The 14880-nt window shown below is 45.3% G+C and overlaps 2 protein-coding genes across 28 annotated transcripts in view; both read right to left on the reverse strand.

Annotated features, from left to right (window-relative positions):
- Positions 1-856: 856 nt before the first annotated feature.
- LOC125722234 (NACHT, LRR and PYD domains-containing protein 12-like) overlaps positions 857-14880 on the reverse strand; it is a 174930-nt gene continuing 160906 nt past the window's right edge. For 6 of the 15 annotated variants that reach the window (XM_048998398.1, XM_048998400.1, XM_048998396.1 and 3 more), the window contains 4 exons: positions 11531-11704; positions 3796-3969; positions 3635-3681; positions 857-2087 (listed from right to left, as the gene is read on the reverse strand). In XM_048998398.1, the coding sequence (XP_048854355.1) occupies positions 1564-2087; positions 3635-3681; positions 3796-3969; positions 11531-11704 (919 nt within the window). In that variant the 3' untranslated portion in view covers positions 857-1563. Of the gene's footprint in view, positions 2088-2784; positions 2974-3634; positions 3682-3795; positions 3970-11530; positions 11705-12151; positions 12326-12714; positions 12889-14880 lie in introns of those variants that run through there. The other 9 variants (XM_048998405.1, XM_048998406.1, XM_048998404.1 and 6 more) reach the window with 6 other exon arrangements.
- LOC125722246 (uncharacterized) lies at positions 4272-10618 on the reverse strand. Of its 13 annotated transcripts, none has more exons than XM_048998450.1 (3): positions 6989-10618; positions 5200-6802; positions 4272-4992 (listed from the first exon to the last, which is right to left on the reverse strand). In XM_048998450.1, the coding sequence occupies exon 1, from the start codon at positions 9957-9959 to the stop codon at positions 8982-8984; it is 978 nt and encodes a 325-aa protein (XP_048854407.1). In that variant the 5' UTR covers positions 9960-10618; the 3' UTR covers positions 4272-4992; positions 5200-6802; positions 6989-8981. The 13 variants fall into 13 exon arrangements, with proteins under 13 accessions (XP_048854407.1, XP_048854414.1, XP_048854412.1 ...); XM_048998457.1 differs by having other exon boundaries at positions 5200-6306; positions 6927-10618; XM_048998455.1 differs by having other exon boundaries at positions 5200-6492; positions 6927-10618.

A 14880-nucleotide genomic window follows, 5' to 3' on the forward strand; every position in this document is an offset into this window, starting at 1 on the left:
TGTCCGTTCTGTCTGACGGGGGCATAATCAGACCTTTTACAGTGGGGTGGGGGTGGCAAGGCTGCCTGGGCATCTGTCCGTTCTGTCTGACGGGGGCATAATCAGACCTTTTACAGTGGGGTGGGGGTGGCAAGGCTGCCTGGGCACCTGTCCGTTCTGTCTGACGGGGGCATAATCAGACCTTTTACAGTGGGGTGGGGGTGGCAAGGCTGCCTGGGCACCTGTCCGTTCTGTCTGACGGGGGCATAATCAGACCTTTTACAGTGGGGTGGGGGTGGCAAGGCTGCCTGGGCATCTGTCCGTTCTGTCTGACGGGGGCATAATCAGACCTTATACAGTGGGGTGGTGGTGGCAAGGCTGCCTGGGCACCTGCCCTTTCTGTCTGATGGGGGCATAACCAGGCCTTTTACAGTGGAGTGGGGGTGGCAAGGGTGTCTGGGCACCTGCCCGTTCTGTCTGACGGGGGCATAACTAGACCTTTTACAGTGGGGTGGGGGTGGCAAGGGTGTCTGGGCACCTGCCCGTTCTGTCCAACGGGGGAGCAAACAGACCTATTACTGGGGGGTGGGGGTGGCAAGGGTGTTAATTATTTAATAAAACAAATTTCTTTATTTATTGAAATATATTAATAATAATTTTATTTACTTTAATCCACTGAACCAGGACATAATTATATTTTCCAGTTTTTTTTCGGTCTGTTATGTCTGCAGTTAAATGTTTATTATACACATTGATTGAGTGTCATTGTGTCAGTAATGTTCAGCTGCAGTAATACAGTAAATTTTACTTAATACAGCAGACTGTGGTTTCATTGTTACTCAGTTATGCTTTGGGTGACGCTGAAGCAGGACATTAATAGGACAGAACAGAAAGCCTTTATTGTCACTGTACAGGGAGGGAATACAGTAAATGGACATAAATATATACAATGTAAATATACAGGGGAGAGGGAAAGCCCCCCCCCAATCAGGATTACATTTAGTTACATTTTACTCAGAGAGATAAACGTATAAAACTATATTTTTCATGTTATTCACTTCACTGAACACAGTCATTTATTTTCTGTCAAACATACAGTACTGTGCAAAAGTCTTAGGCAGTCCAAAGAAATGTTTAAAGTTTATCTGGGTAGCAAGTGTACTTTGGCTTAGAACAAAAAACACAATTTAATATTAGAATGTGTGCAAATTCAGAGTAACACAATAAAAACTAGTAATAATTTCTTCTGTTTCCTAAAAAGTTACTGATATCTAGTTGGATGGCTAGATGAACACCGCTTCAGTTCCCAAACTTCTCCTCAGGGGCACCTCAGCCGTTCCATGATTTTGTTAAATTTCACCAACAGCCTAATTAAATAATGAAATATACTGGTTTAAAAAGTCAGTGAGAGATTGACTAGCTGTATGAGGTCAGGCATCATATCATAGTTTTACACCAACAGGAGGATAATCTAAACATCATTTTCTTTGCCTGCCTAAGACTTTTGTACATTTCAGAGTAAAAATGATAATAAAGGTTAAAAAGCAGAGATTTTACCTTTTTGCCAGGAGAACCAGCAACACGTCACAGTGACACTGAGGAGTTTATATTAACCCCAAACCCTGGATAGAGGGACTCAGTGAATGAGGAGGTGAATCTGTGCAGGGGGGTCAGTCCATCAGAGGAGACTCTGTAGAAGGACAGAGCACCAGCCCCCCAGTCCAGATACACTCCTACTCTGCGGGAGCCTGAGGCCCGTATGGGTATGACAGTCTGTTTCTTATTGTGTCGGACAGAGTAACAGTTAATATTACAGTACAGACTCCATGACTTGTCATTGTATCCAAGCCCACAGTCCCTCCCTCCTTTCCTCCTGATCCCTTTATAAGTGACTCCTATCCAGGCTGCATCTCCATCCCACTCAGCCTCCCAGTAACAGCGGCCAGTCAGACTCTCTCTGCAAAGAACTTGGGGGCAGCTGTCAAATCTCTCTGGATGATCAGGATATGGCTGCTCTGCCCCCCACTCATGTGTCACCTTCCTGTTCCCCCCTGACAGAGACAGGCGTCTGTGTGCTGTGTTGGGGTCCAGCGTCAGCTGGCAGGAGTCTGTAGGCAGGAGGAAGAATTATTAATCCCATCAGGCAGCCTGTACTTTATGTTTCTGTACGATGGCGGAAGAGCCGCCAAAATGGGGCGCGAGCTAAACTAACAGCTTAATTAATTTAATTAAAAAATGACAAAGCAGCGACATTCATCAGACATATTAATCACAAGCATATTTACCACAAAACGGCCCCAGAGATCAATACTAAAGTCAGTGTCTTTCCTTCAAACTGCTAATTCCGGCGCATCCGGCTCGAAAATGGCCATCAATAACAGAATATTTAAGTAATATTATTACATGTTTAAAGTGATATTTAATAAACATTTGGACCTGGATTCTGATATAAACGATGATTCCGGCACAGATCGTGCATCATAAAAAACAGGAAGGTTCTCATTAATTAAGAAAAATATTGCTCTGAAAAACGGGATTATTCTCTCATTAATTAGGAAAAACAGAATTAATTTTTCCCAGATGAATGCAATACGCTTCCATAGAGAACCGCTTACCGCACGCGTGACTGTAGACGCTGCGCCGCTGCCGCGAGGCGTGAGCCCCGCATCTCGCGCACGCGGCCGCTCTAATCTGTTAACATGGGCGCCGAAATGAAATTTGATATTTTCCGCCGCACATCCAGTGTGTCCCGGGCACTAATTTCTTTTAGCACCGTGGATCAGGAGAACTTTTTTTCATGAATGAAGCCCTACACGATTGGCTGGCTGATTAATATTTATGAGAGAGGCACTACCTCATTGGCCAGTTAACATCGACTTGTGCTGCCTGTTTCTTCTACCTAAAGCAGGGGTGTCCAAATCCAGTCCTGGGGGGCCGGTGCCCTGTGTGGCAAAGTTCTTTCCCTGTTCCACCATAAATAATTCAGCTCAAGAGCTGTGTGGTTATTAGCACAAGGAGATGAATCAGGTGTGTTAAATGAGGGGAAACCCAAAAATGTGCAGGACTCTGGCCCTCCAGGACTGGATTTGGGCTCCCCTGGTTTAAGGGATTCAGTGACCAATCAGTAATATTCTCTCATGAATTTTAAGGATGTTCCAGAACCACCCTGTAAAAATGCAAATTCACATTTTGCACTTGAGGACAGAGTCCGGTCTCACTGCCTACAGGTGCCTCCTTAGGACAATACTAACGAATCTCTCACAGAAAACACATACACTCACGGCATCCGCAAAAAGAACAAATGCAAAGGATTCTTTTTTTGTGAAATTAAATATGTATAACTAATTCAGAATATATTTAACCATCCTACACTCCCACACAAACACGAAGATAATACAAGCAGCTATAAAGCATTTGCAAAAAACATTTTAAAAACCGATTAAATTAATTGATAGTGTTTTGGTGATGATTTTGATTTTTTGTTTCGCGTTTGGATGTTTGTCTAAAATGACATGAAACTCACCTAAACACAAACATGGAAATCCATCTACACACAGTGCAAAAAGCCACACTCATCACAACAATTGTGTGAATACAACCATAACATACAGTAGTATTCATGGTATTATTAATAAAAACATGCAAAGACACTTACATTTCTGTAAGCCTGCTCTGGTCCTGCACTCTCCACCGTAATCCACACTACAGGAGAAGCAGAATGATATAGTACTGCTGTATGCATTTATTTATTGGTGCCTCTTCTTCACATACATGCATAAGTATCTGTAGCGTGTCAGACAAACACTCTGTACTCACTGCAGCTTCTCCAGTTTACAGCTGGGATCCTCCAGTACAGCAGAAAGCAGCTTCACTCCTGAGTCTCCTGGGTGATTGTAGCTCAGGTCCAGCTCTCTCAGGTGTGAGGGGTTTGATCTCAGAGCTGAAGCCAGGGAAGAACAGCCTTCTTCTGTGACTCTACAGCCTGACAGTCTGCAGAAACATGGAAAAAAAATCCACAATAAATAAGATCACCTGACCATTACAAGCATTACTTTTAAGCAAAAGTGATTCTTCTAATAAATATTGCAATAATCACACAAAATTAACATCTTTTGTACATTTTATAAGAACCTATACTTCTCAGAACCAGATCCAGTTGATATAGAATCATTTAAAAATAATCTAGACTTACCCATATTAACCAATGAAACAGCAGATGCCCTTGATGCCAGAGGTGGAGATTTCAGGTCCAGAGAGTACAATTCCAGACTAAGATTTTGTTTCAACCAACCAGATGAATATAAAGAGTCACAATCACAGAGACTCAACTGGTTTGTTGAAACAAAATCTTGGTCTGGATTTGTACTCCCTGGACCTGAAATCTCCACCTCTGCTTGATGCACCATTAACATCAGAAGAACTCCATAAGGTCCTCAACCAAATGCCTAACAACCAATCGCCAGACCGGATGGTTACCCTGCAGAAATGTATAGGCCATTACAGTGTTATTGAAACCTGATAAAGACCAAACACAGCCCTCCAGTTACCGGCCATTACAGTGTTATTGAGACCTGATAAAGACCCAACACAACCCTCCAGTTACCCGCCACTCTCATTAATGAATAACTTGAAAATCATTACAAAAGCTCTCGCCACTCAGTTACAGACAGTCATTCCTACTATAATCCATCCTGATCAGACAGATTTCATCAAGACCAGACATGCCTCGGACAACATCTATAGATTATTTAATTTAGTCAGTACTGCTCAGCATACCCATACTAAAACCATGATTACATCATTAGATGCAGAAACGGCATCTGACAGTCAGGTGGACATTCCTCTTTAATACATTGCATAGATTTGGCTTCGGAGAGTCGTTCACCCACTGGGTTAAAATACTGTACACCTCAGCCAAAGCTACAGTGTCACAGATGGGATGACATCACCTGCATTCACACTCCGACGGGGAAGACGGCCTGCATGCCCACTCTCTCCTTCACTGTTTGCCATCTTCATAGAAACAATTGTGGCAGCAATACGACAGAACAGTGAAATAAATGGAATTCATACTAATAACAACACAAAATTAATCTCTATGCAGATGATATCTTGCTGTTTTTATGAAACCCTCAAAATGTGAAATTTTAATTTTATTAATACCTTTTCAAATCTATCAAACTACACAATAAACTGGAAAAAAACCCATAATATTCTCACTGTCTGAAGATGCCTGGGATTCAGCCGATCAGGATGGTCCATTTCACACTGGAAATATCCGGTACTTGGGTATCTACATCTCCCACAGGCTGTCTGACTTGGTTACTCTCAACTACACCCCCTTATTCAAAACAATAGATGAGTCTCCCACTTCAATCAATAAAAATAAAATTACTCGTCCAGAATAAATTCAGAAAAATTCTTTCAAACTCATTAATGTCACATTTTTGCTGGAAAAACAAAAACTCAAAATCAAACATTCCACATTACAGAAAAGTAAATCTCAAGTTGGATTACAAGCTCATTTTTCTTAATTATTACTTAGCAAATCAACTGCAAGACTTAACTAAATGGTCACACTACAGCAGTAACAGCAGCTCATGGTTACAGCAGGAGCAGCTGTACTGTAAAAATCTCAGACATGCAGACTTACTCAAAATTTCATTAAAGAAACAAAACTGCTTTAACAACACAGTGCTGCCATTTCCACAACACTGACAGCACAGAGGAAAGCCATTAAAATCACTAACTGTACTCTCAGACCCTGTAAATACACGCCAATCTGGAATAATCTGGACTTCCTACTTCACAATATCACTATTCACTATCACTCACGGGGACAGAAAGGGATTACACATCTCCACCTCCTTTTCAGTAACAGTCATTTCATGACATTCGAAGACTTAATCCATAAATACGAGTTGAGAATATGCAATTTTTCTAATATTTACTAACTGAATCCAGCATCAAAACCAAAATGAACCTCACACATAATACACTGAATCCTCCTCAGATGAGACAACATTCTGCAACTTAAAAATAAAAAGAAACCTCTAGAATATATAATCCTCCATCTGCGACAGACACATTGATATTTGTACCAAAAATTAATTGGAATAAGGACCTTATCTTTTCCCCCAGCTCTGATTTCTGGATGGACGTCTGCAACAACATATTCACAGTGACAAATACTGGCCTTCAGTTCAGTACAAAGTAATTCACATAAAACATGTGACTCAATATAAAAAGTAGTCAGTACTGATACCTGCTCACAGTGTACAAGGGGTGTCACAGATAATTATCTGCATACTCTGTGGGCCTGTATACCTGCTCACAGTGTACAAGGGGTGTCACAGATAATTATCTGCATGCTCTGTGGGCCTGTATATCTGTTCACAGTGTACAATGGGTGTCACAGGTAATTATCTGCATGCTCTGTTGGCCTGTATACCTGCTCACAGTGCACCATGGGTGTCACAGATAATTATCTGCATGCTCTGTGGGCCTGTATACCTGCTCACAGTGCACCTTGGGTGTCACAGATAATTATCTGCATGCTCTGTGGGCCTGTATACCTGCTCACAGTGCACCTTGGGTGTCACAGATAATTATCTGCATGCTCTGTGGGCCTGTATACCTGCTCACAGTGCACCTTGGGTGTCACAGATAATTATCTGCATGCTCTGTGGGCCTGTATACCTGCTCACAGTGCACCTTGGGTGTCACAGATAATTATCTGCATGCTCTGTGGGCCTGTATACCTGCTCACAGTGTACAATGGGTGTCACAGGTAATTATCTGCATGCTCTGTTGGCCTGTATACCTGCTCACAGTGCACCTTGGGTGTCACAGATAATTATCTGCATGCTCTGTGGGCCTGTATACCTGCTCACAGTGCACCGTGGGTGTCACAGGTAATTATCTGCATGCTCTGTTGGCCTGTATACCTGCTCACAGTGCACCGTGGGTGTCACAGATAATTATCTGCATGCTCTGTGGGCCTGTATACCTGCTCACAGTGCACCATGGGTGTCACAGATAATTACTGTATGTTCTCTATAGGTGAAAGATCTGGACTGCAGACAGGCCAATTCAGCACCCGGACTCTTCTCCGACGAAGCCATGTGCTTGTAATAGCTGCAGTATGTGGTTTTGCATTGTCCTGCTGAAATACACAAGGCCTTCCCTGAAACAGACGTCCTCTGGAGGGGAGCATGTGTTGCTCTAAAACCTTTATATACCTTTCAGCATTCATAGTTCCTTCCAAAACATGCAAGCTGCCCATACCGTATGCACTTATGCACCCCCATACCATCAGAGATGCTGGCTTTTGAACTGAACGCTGATAACACGCTGGAAGGTCTCCCTCCTCTTTAGCCCGGAGGACACGGCGCCCTTCATTATCAACAAGAATGTCACATTTGGACTCGTCTGACCATAGAACACTTTCCCTCTTTGAAACAGTCCATTTCAAATGAGTCTTGGCCCACAGGACAAGCGTGTATATGTGTGATAATTTTTTATTTACTAATTTCTTTTTGGCAATTACGGCTCCAATCATCCACAATCATCATATATAAATAGAATCCTTCGTTTTTTACTTTTTTGCATTTATCTCCTTTTCTTTTCCTCTCCCCTCTACGACTCCTCACATTAAATACTGACTTCATTCGCCCCCCCATTCCTGCCACTTCAACTAGCCTCTACTTTGGGGTAGTGGTTCTTTTCACCTGTGCCTCTGGGTGGGGCAGGTCACCTAGTGCACTGGGGGTGGGGTGTCGCAGACACTCTCACAGACAGATACCCTGTCACAGACACTCTCACACACACGTATCCTGTCGCAGACACTCTCACACACACGTACCCTGCCTCAGACACTCTCACACACACGTATCCTGTCGCAGACACTCTCACACACACGTACCCTGCCTCAGACACTCTCACACATACGTACCCTGCCACAGACACTCTCGCACACACGTATCCTGCCGCAGACACTCTCGCACACGCGTACACTGTCACAGACACTCTCACACACGCGTACACTGTCACAGACACTCTCACACACACTTACCGTCACAGACACTCACACACATATCCTGCCGCAGACACTCTCACACACACGTACCCTTCCACAGACACACTAACACACACATACCCTGCCGCAGACACTCTCACACACGCGTACACTGTCACAGACACTCTAACACACACATACCCTGTCACAGACACTCTCACACACACGTACTCTGCCGCAGACACTCTCACACACATGTACCCTGCCACAGACACTCTCATACATACGTACCCTGTCACAGACACTCTCATACACACGTACCCTGTCACAGACACTCTCACACACACGTACCCTGGCACAGACACTCTCACACACACGTACCCTGCCACAGACACTCTCACACACACATACACTATCACAGACACTCTCACACACACGTACCCTGCCACAGACACTCTCACACACACGTATCCTGCCACAGACACTCTCACACACACATACACTATCACAGACAATCTCACACACACGTACACTGTCACAGACACTCTCACACACACGTACCCTGCCGCAGACACTCTCACACACACGTATCCTGCCACAGACACTCTCACACACACATACACTATCACAGACACTCTCACACACACGTACACTGTCACAGACACTCTCACACACACGTACCCTGCCGCAGACACTCTCACACACACGTACCCTGCCGCAGACACTCTCAAACACACGTACCCTGCCGCAGACACTCTCACACACACGTACCCTGTCGCAGACACTCTCACACACACGTACCCTGTCACAGACACTCTCACACACACGTACCCTGTCGCAGACACTCTCAAACACACGTACCCTGCCGCAGACACTCTCAAACACACGTACCCTGCCGCAGACACTCTCATAGACGCGTATCCTGCTGCAGACACTCTCACACACACGTATCCTGCCGCAGACACTCTCGCACACACGTACACTGTCACAGACACTCACACACATATCCTGCCGCAGACACTCTCATACACGCGTATCCTGCCGCAGACACTCTCACACACACGAACCCTTCCACAGACACACTAACACACACATACCCTGCCGCAGACACTCTCACACACGCGTACACTGTCACAGACACGCTCACACACACGTACCCTGCCACAGACACTCTCACACACGCGTACCCTGTCACAGACACTCTAACACACACATACCCTGTCACAGACACTCTCACACACACGTACTCTGCCGCAGACACTCTCACACACATGTACCCTGCCACAGACACTCTCATACACACGTACCCTGTCACAGACACTCTCATACACACGTACCCTGTCACAGACACTCTCACACACACGTACCCTGGCACAGACACTCTCACACACACGTACCCTGCCACAGACACTCTCACACACACATACACTATCACAGACACTCTCACACACACGTACCCTGCCACAGACACTCTCACACACACGTATCCTGCCACAGACACTCTCACACACACATACACTATCACAGACACTCTCACACACACGTACACTGTCACAGACACTCTCACACACATGTACCCTGCCGCAGACACTCTCACACACACGTACCCTGCCGCAGACACTCTCACACACACGTACCCTGCCGCAGACACTCTCAAACACACGTACCCTGCCGCAGACACTCTCACACACAGGTACCCTGTCGCAGCCACTCTCACACACACGTACCCTGTCACAGACACTCTAACACACACGTACCCTGTCACAGACACTCTCAAACACACGTACCCTGCCGCAGACACTCTCAAACACACGTACCCTGCCGCAGACACTCTCACACACACGTACCCTGTCGCAGACACTCTCACACACACGTACCCTGCCGCAGACAGTCTCACACACACGTACCCTGTCACAGACACTCTCACACATACGTACCCTGTCACAGACACTCTCACACACATGTACCCTGCCACAGACACTCTCACACACACGTACCCTGCCACAGACACTCTCACACACACTGCATTATATGCGAGTCCGCTATATCCGATGCTTTTTCTGCATGTAATTAAAGGTCCTCGTCTGTTATAGACGATATTCCGTTACAAGCGAGTCCATTATAACAGGATTATACTGCACCTTCGACTCCACCTAGCAGACATACTTATGAGGGGATTGAGGTATGGACGTTTTGAAAGGTATGACAGAAAGAAGCTTTTTCTGTGAGTTACTTAAAATGTTAGTGCCAGGAGTTTTCAAAACATTATACAACATTGACTGGAATCAAATTCAACTACCTGATTAAACAAAAATGCTTTTGTGGCAATAAACATTAAAGGTGGATTTAGCGTAAAAAGAAGGATGGTTATAATGAAATGAACCTTATCCCAACTGTAAGATATGGTGGAGGTTCCTGATTTTCCTCCAAAAACCCTGGAAACCTTGTTAGGGTACATGGCACTATGGGGTCCATGAGATACCAGGACATTTTATATCAAAATTTGGCTGCTGCTGCCAGGAAACAAAAACTGGGCCTTCATTGGATCTTCCAGCAGGACGGTGATCCTAAGCACATGTCCAAATAAACAATAAAATGGTCAGCTGACCGCAGAATCAAGCTTCTGCCATGGCCAGTCTCAGTCCCCTGACCTGAACCCCACTGAAAACCTGTGGGCTGAGCTGAAGAGGAGAGTGCACAAGAGAGGGCCGAGGACCCTGGGTGATCTGGAGAGATTCTGTAAAGAGGAATGGTCTCTGCTCTGTATTCTCCAACCTTATAAAATGTTATAGGAGACTCAGTGCTGTTATACTGGCAAAGGGAGGTTGTACAGAGTATTAAAAGCAGGGCTGCCAATAATCGTGGCTCATGTGTTTTTGCTGAAAATAATTATTTCTTGATGAAGGATTTGTTTTTCTTTGAATAAATTTATTTCAATGAAAGGTTGGATTTTTCTATTTTTTTTCAGTGTGAGATGAAGCTGCTTCGCCAAAAGGTGGATTTTTTTCTAACCCTTTTTACAAATCCTTACAAGGGGGGCAATAATTGTGGAGGGACTGTATATTGTTTATATACGACACTGTATTTGTACTAAATGGTGGTAAGTTAAGCATGTCCTCTACTGTCAACACCCGTGTAAAATAATCATTAAACTCATTTACTATATAAATTTTAATTTTCAATTATAAGGCCCTTACTATCCTGCAGATGAGTGATTTCAGCTTTTAGAGCTCTTTTGGAGTTAAAATATTGGAAGAAACTTTTAATGTCATCCTTAACCTCCAATGCAATCTTCCTTTCGACATTCCACTTACTGTAGTGAGTCTAATGTTATTTTTTAAGTCAACCTATAGACTTTGATACTCCTGCTTTATTTTGAAATCACTAGCTATGTTCCACCTTATTATCTCCAGCGTACAGTGTGAAATACCCAGTAATACTCACCTCACTACCCACAATTTACAGTATGGAATACCCAGTAAGACTGACCTCAGTAACTCCAGTTTACAGTGTGGAATACCCAGTCAGACTGACCTCAGTATCTCCAGTTTACAGTGTAAGTCCCCCAGTCCAGCAGAAAGCAGCTTCACTCCTGAGTCCTGCAAGTCATTGTCACTCAAGTCCAGCTCTCTCAGGGGTGAGGAGTTTGATCTGAGAGCTGAAGCCAGTGCCTCACAGCATTTCTCTGTGAGTTCACACCAGCCCACCCTTAAAAAAATGAAACACTTTTAAATCCACTTTTTACACTGCAGCACTGTATTCAAATGAGGAGAATAGGGACCATGACATAATGTATTTTCAGAAAACAATTAAATTATTAAAAATAATTTTAACAATCATTCCGATTCTGTTTGGTGTCCATTATTTTTTTCTCCATAACACGTTAAAGTCAACATGTTTATCTGTAACAGTGCCGTTAACTTTGCTAACCAACACAAATGTTTTGCATGGATTATATGGTTGAATGGATATTTCCTGCTTCACTGCTTAATTATTTCTAGCATGGATCGAGGGCTGATAAGATTGTGGGATATAAGGAAGTAGGATAAGAAAACAGAAGCTGTTTGTGTTTGTTTATTATGTAACTGCTGAAAGGCATTGTGGGTTTTCTTACTGTCCAGTTACGTTTGTGTAAAATGCATATTCTGTACTCACTGCAGCTTCTCCAGTTTACAGCTGAGATCCTCCAGTACAGCAGAGAGCAGCTTCACTCCTGAGTGTCCTGGGTGATTGTAGCTCAGATCCAGTTCTCTCAGGTGTGAGGGGTTTAACTTCAGAGCTGAAGCCAGGGAAGAACAGCCTTCTTCTGTGACTCTACAGCCTGACAACCTGCAGAGAGAGAGACAGAAACTCCCCAATAAATAATATCACCTCACCATTATAATTATTAAATAAATACAGCCCTCAGTATCTCCTGCGTAATGTGTGAAATACTGAGTAATACCGACCTCAGTATCCCCAATTTGCAGTGTGAAATACCCAGTAATACTGACCTCAGTACCCCCAGTTTACAGTGTGAATTACTCAGTAATACTGACCTCAGTACCTGCAGTTTACAGTGTGGAATACCCAGTAATACTGGCCTCAGTATCTCCAGTTTACAGTGTGAATTACCCAGTAATGCTGGCCTCAGTACCCCCAGTTTACAGTGTGGAATACCCAGTAATACTGGCCTCAGTATCCCCAGTTTACAGTGTGGAATACCCAGTAATACTGACCTCAATATCTTCAGTTTACAGTGTAAATCCCCCAGTGCAGCAGAGAGCAGCTTCACTCCTGAATCCTTCAGGTTATTGTCACTCAGGTCCAGCTCTCTCAGGGGGGAAGAGTTTGATCTTAGAGCTGAAGACAGCACTTCAAAGTGTTTATCTATGAGATCACAGCTGTTCAGCCTGAAACAGAAAACACTTTAAGACACAGACATACACACATCCTACACATTAGTAAAATACAAAGCATTACAATAAGCATTTGTTTTCAGTATAATTAGCAGCATAGCTTACACCTCAAAATGAATTATAGTCTGCAGAATGTTCTGTGCGTCTGACAATCTGCTGCAGTTATATGATCACTAATTGTGAGTCAGTGCATCTTTGCTCAAAACTAGAGGTAAAAACATTAAGTAGAAGCTACAGCCAAAAATCACAGAATATACAGGAATATATAGGAACAAATCAACAGCAAGATGGATGTGAACCTCCCATAACAGTCAGACCAGTGCTTCCAGTGCAGTCCTTAGCCATCTTTCTGCCAGGTGTCCCTACACTCGACACGTATCACTGAAAGGAGGAGATGTGAACATTCCCAGCAGCTAATGCAGCAGCAACTGGCACTTGGATTCCTGATCCCATGAGTAAAATCCTTTTTCTCCCTGTATTGTTATACCTGAGAACATGTCAAATCACCAATTACATCTGGGTGATATGACGATATTGTCGGTAATGAGCGTAATAAGACAAGTATCCCGGTGTCGATATCTGACAGTGACTAACCGGCAATTATCGTCTTTGCTGGGGAAACGTGCTTAGGCTACATACAAAGCAAGATAACAGAAGGATCCATGATTTGCTTTCAGTTCAGCCTTCTAGCCAAAGATTCTGAAGCAGTTAAAAAGAAACATTGCGCAGAATTTCACAAGCATTGTCCCTTGCAGTAACCATGCGTTCGCCATTCTTGTAAGTTCAGTATTGTCACATCACCAACTTCTATCTCTGAGTCAGCAGCCAGAATGTCAGTCATTCAAGTGCAGCTTTCTGGTGGGAATTTTGAGCTTCTCAACTCAGTTTTTCGTGTCTAAGTCTCAGGCACGGCTTTAAGTGTGTCCCTGACCCGCCGTCTCGGTGGAGGACTGTCTGCTCGCGGCCGGTGGTTTTGGGCATGTGCGGCAGGCCTGCCCACGAGGGGAGCTCCCCCCGGGGGAGCGCGAGGAGGGGCGCGAGGCCCCGGCGCTGGTGCGGGACACCGAGCACCGCGGGGGCGCCGATACTGTAGTAACGGACTTGGACTCAGACCGTGGAGACCGGGAGGACGAGCCCCCCCTGCCCGTAGTCACTGCCCCCACCCCCGCTCCCGAGCCACGCCGGGATGACGGGCTGACAGAGGAGCCCGGGCCGGACACAGCAGGGCCTGCTGGCGGCGCGGTGAGTGACTCCGCTCCCGCTGAGACAGCGGGCTGACAGAGGAGCCCGGTCCGGACGCAGCAGGGCCCGCTGGCGGCGCGGTGAGTGACTCCGCTCCCGCTGAGACAGCGGGCTGACAGAGGAGCCCGGTCCGGACGCAGCAGGGCCCGCTGGCGGCGGCGCGGTGAGTGACTCCGCTCCCGCTGAGACAGCGGGCTGACAGAGGAGCCCGGGCCGGACACAGCAGGGCCTGCTGGTGGCAGCGCGGTGAGTGACTCCGCACCTGCTGAGCCCGGCACTGACCTACCTGTAGACACACCGCAGCGGAACATCCCGAGCCTGAGCTGGACCTGCACTTACTGGATTCTGATAAAGATCATGAGGACGTAGAGAGTTTGGCTGATGACTTGGAAGACTCACAGGCCTCCATGGACTCCAGCACCCCTGTAGGTAGGACCAAGGTTTACTCTCTTGAGCAAATCTGTTTCTTTCTGGACAGCACTAAAGGCCAGAGAAAACCTAAGATAGAGTCCTATTTCCCTGATTGGAAACTGTTTTACCTTCATGTACGATGGCGATGAGGAAATTTACTTTGGACGAGCTTGATAAACAGAAGCGGTGCAGATTAAAGAAGCTTCACACCCCCTTGTGGAATTTGAATGCTGACATTCAGGGACTCCCCATGCCTGCGTTCCCACCTGCCTCTCCCTCCTACTTATGCTGCCATAGCCATATCTGCCGGAGCTTACATACTGCACTCACCTA

This window comes from Brienomyrus brachyistius, unplaced genomic scaffold (genome assembly GCF_023856365.1).
Source record: "Brienomyrus brachyistius isolate T26 unplaced genomic scaffold, BBRACH_0.4 scaffold37, whole genome shotgun sequence".
Classification (NCBI taxonomy): Eukaryota; Metazoa; Chordata; class Actinopteri; order Osteoglossiformes; family Mormyridae; genus Brienomyrus; species Brienomyrus brachyistius.

Bases quoted from the DNA above. Each gene is read 5' to 3' on its own strand.
- LOC125722246 (XM_048998450.1), bottom strand. From the start codon at position 9,959: ATGTGTGTGAGAGTGTCTGTGACAGGGTACGTATGTGTGAGAGTGTCT.